General features: G+C 58.9%; 1 protein-coding gene across 1 annotated transcript in view; it reads left to right on the top strand.

The window, feature by feature from the left end:
* The first annotated feature begins 6 nt into the window (after positions 1 to 6).
* The window catches only part of STAT5A (signal transducer and activator of transcription 5A), a 23,802-nt gene continuing 21,337 nt past the window's right edge, over positions 7 to 2,471 (top strand). The window contains 3 exon segments of the mRNA XM_017856577.1: positions 7 to 242; positions 885 to 1,022; positions 1,349 to 1,505. Coding sequence (XP_017712066.1) covers positions 895 to 1,022; positions 1,349 to 1,505 — 285 coding nt within the window. The 5' untranslated portion in view covers positions 7 to 242; positions 885 to 894.

Here is a 2,471-nt window from a genome sequence, read left to right as displayed (position 1 = left end):
GCAAGGAGCCCCGGCCGGGAGCGAGAGCCGCGGGGCGCAGAGCCGGCCCGGCTGCCAGACGGCGCGGCCCCACCAGGTGGGTGGCCCGGTGGCGCGTCCTGGGCGGCGCGCAGAGAGGGGACACTCGACTGCCGCCCCGGCACCTCCGACACCCGGAGCCCGACGGCCGGGCGCAGCGCGGGGATCAGTCCCCGGCACCGCGAGGGAGTTGGCACAGCGCAGACCAGGGAGGAGGGACGGGGGTACGTGGGGACAGGGGTCGGGGATGAAGGGCGGTGGCCAGGGAGGGCGCTGTCCTGGCACGCCTCATAGAGGGAGCACTGTCGGGCTGGACCCGGGGAGACACTAGTGCACAGCTGGGGGAGCAGCTGAAAAGGGGAGCGCCCAAGTCCCCAGCCCTGTCTCCTGGACAGCCCCAGCCACGTGCCCGAAAAGCCCTAGCCGTCGAGCGGGAGCTGTCGGCGCTGGCCTAACTTCGGGTTGGAATATCTCCCCTTCCCAGAAACTGGGCCCGAGGCGGGCTGGGGGGATCCTTGCAGCCCTCTCCAGAGGGCCTGTGGGCCTCCCGCCTTCAAGTTTCTCTTTCAGTTTCTAGCCGTACCCCCCACTGGGGAAGCTCCGGTGGGGCAAGGGGAGAGGAAGACGGGGAGGGCATCTGCTTCTGCAGAGCACCTTCTCCTCCTCTTCAACGGGTTCCTCGTTGGAGGGGATGGGCTGCCCTCCCCTGCTCACCATCTCTATTCCCGAACAAGAAAGCTGTCTGTGGGAGGGGAGGGGCCTGGCCTGACCGCGGTCCAGGGATAGGTAGGCATGGCAGGGCCAGGGGCAGGCCCGGTTCCTTGGCTTCTGCAGAGGAGAGGGCTTCAGCACTCGGCTCGCCCTAGGTGAACGGCCATGGCGGGCTGGATCCAGGCCCAGCAGCTGCAGGGAGATGCGCTGCGCCAGATGCAGGTGCTGTACGGCCAGCACTTCCCCATCGAGGTCCGTCACTACTTGGCCCAGTGGATTGAGAGCCAGCCATGGTAGGCACGTCCCGCCCTGCCCCTCCTCAGAGGGTCCCTACCATCCAGGCCCTTTGGCCTCTAGTTCTACTCATGGTGGTTTGGTGTGACTCTGGTCCTGCCTGTCCTTCTCTGTGCGGAAGGGGTGGTGTCCCAGTGAAAGGGGAAGCCTGGGAGGACAGAGAATGGTTTTAGACTCTGATGTCTGTGGAGCTGCTGGGAGCAAGTCTTGTGGGCCCTGGAGTGCCCTCGGTCATGAGCCTGGGGTTTCCACTTTATTCTGGGTCTCTGACCTCCTTGCCCAAGGAGGTGCCACAGTAGATTTTTCTCTCCTGCCCCACCCCAAGGGATGCCATTGACTTGGACAATCCCCAGGACAGAGCCCAAGCCACCCAGCTCCTGGAGGGCCTGGTGCAGGAGCTGCAGAAGAAGGCGGAGCACCAGGTGGGGGAAGATGGGTTTTTACTGAAGATCAAGCTGGGGCACTACGCCACACAGCTCCAGGTGGGTGTGGGCTCTGGGCCACCTACGGGGAGGCAGCATCATCTTGTTCCAGCATCAGAACCCCTGGGTTTTTTCCTGGCCTGGCCACTGACTCACCATGTGACCACGAACTTATTGGGAAGTTTTCTTTGATTTCCCCCACCCCCTCTTTCTAAATTAGACCTGTCGGATTTCTTTAGCATATTGCAAAGCAAGGGTGGGAGGTGTTTGTTGCCAACAGAGGGAGATGGGTGAACTGGGCTTGTGGAAGAAGCAGAAGGGATGGAGGGAGACTGAGTCAGGATTCTTGTGTTGGAGAAGGGGAGACCAGCACTCTAGAAATGAGGCAACCAGACCTCCCTCTTGGGCTTTTTTCAAGGTGAGAGAGGAGCTGTCCCAGAGACAAGAGCTGGACACAAGGGCTTTGAATTGAGGGTTTAGAAATAAGATGTAGCTTCTTCTTTACTTGAGGAGTAGAGGTATGGAGGAAGAGAGGGAGTTTTTGTGGAAGCAGGAAAGGGGTGTGGGTAGTGATCACAGTCAAGCATTTATTGGAACTCACTTATGTTTCCTAGAGAGCCCTTCAATCCAGACAGCAGGGTGCCAGGGAAATGCAAGTTCATCCCAGAAGAGGGGAAAAACAGGAGAAACCTGAGGGGAACCAACATAGGAGGCCAGGGGCAGGGTGGTGGGAAGTACCTTGACCTTGGCATCAGATGCCCTGAGTCTGGAGTCATCTGCTCTCTCACTTGGTTGCATCTGGACAAGTACATAGTGTCTCTCAGTATCAGTTTTCTCATCTGTGAAATGGGGATTATAGTTTCTGCTTATGTCCTAGGATTTCCATGCTGTTAGTGCAGTGGTCCCCCACCCCTTTTTGGCACCAGAGACCGGTTTCAGGGAAGACAATTTTCCATGGACCAGGATTGGGCAGGGAGGTGGTTTTTTTTTTTTTTTTTTCTTTTCTTTTTTTTTTTTTGGGGCGGG

This window comes from Rhinopithecus bieti, unplaced genomic scaffold (assembly GCF_001698545.2).
Source record: "Rhinopithecus bieti isolate Rb0 unplaced genomic scaffold, ASM169854v2 scaffold_44695, whole genome shotgun sequence".
In the NCBI taxonomy this organism is placed as follows: domain Eukaryota; kingdom Metazoa; phylum Chordata; class Mammalia; order Primates; family Cercopithecidae; genus Rhinopithecus; species Rhinopithecus bieti.
This window is presented reverse-complemented; position numbering and strand designations above follow the sequence as displayed.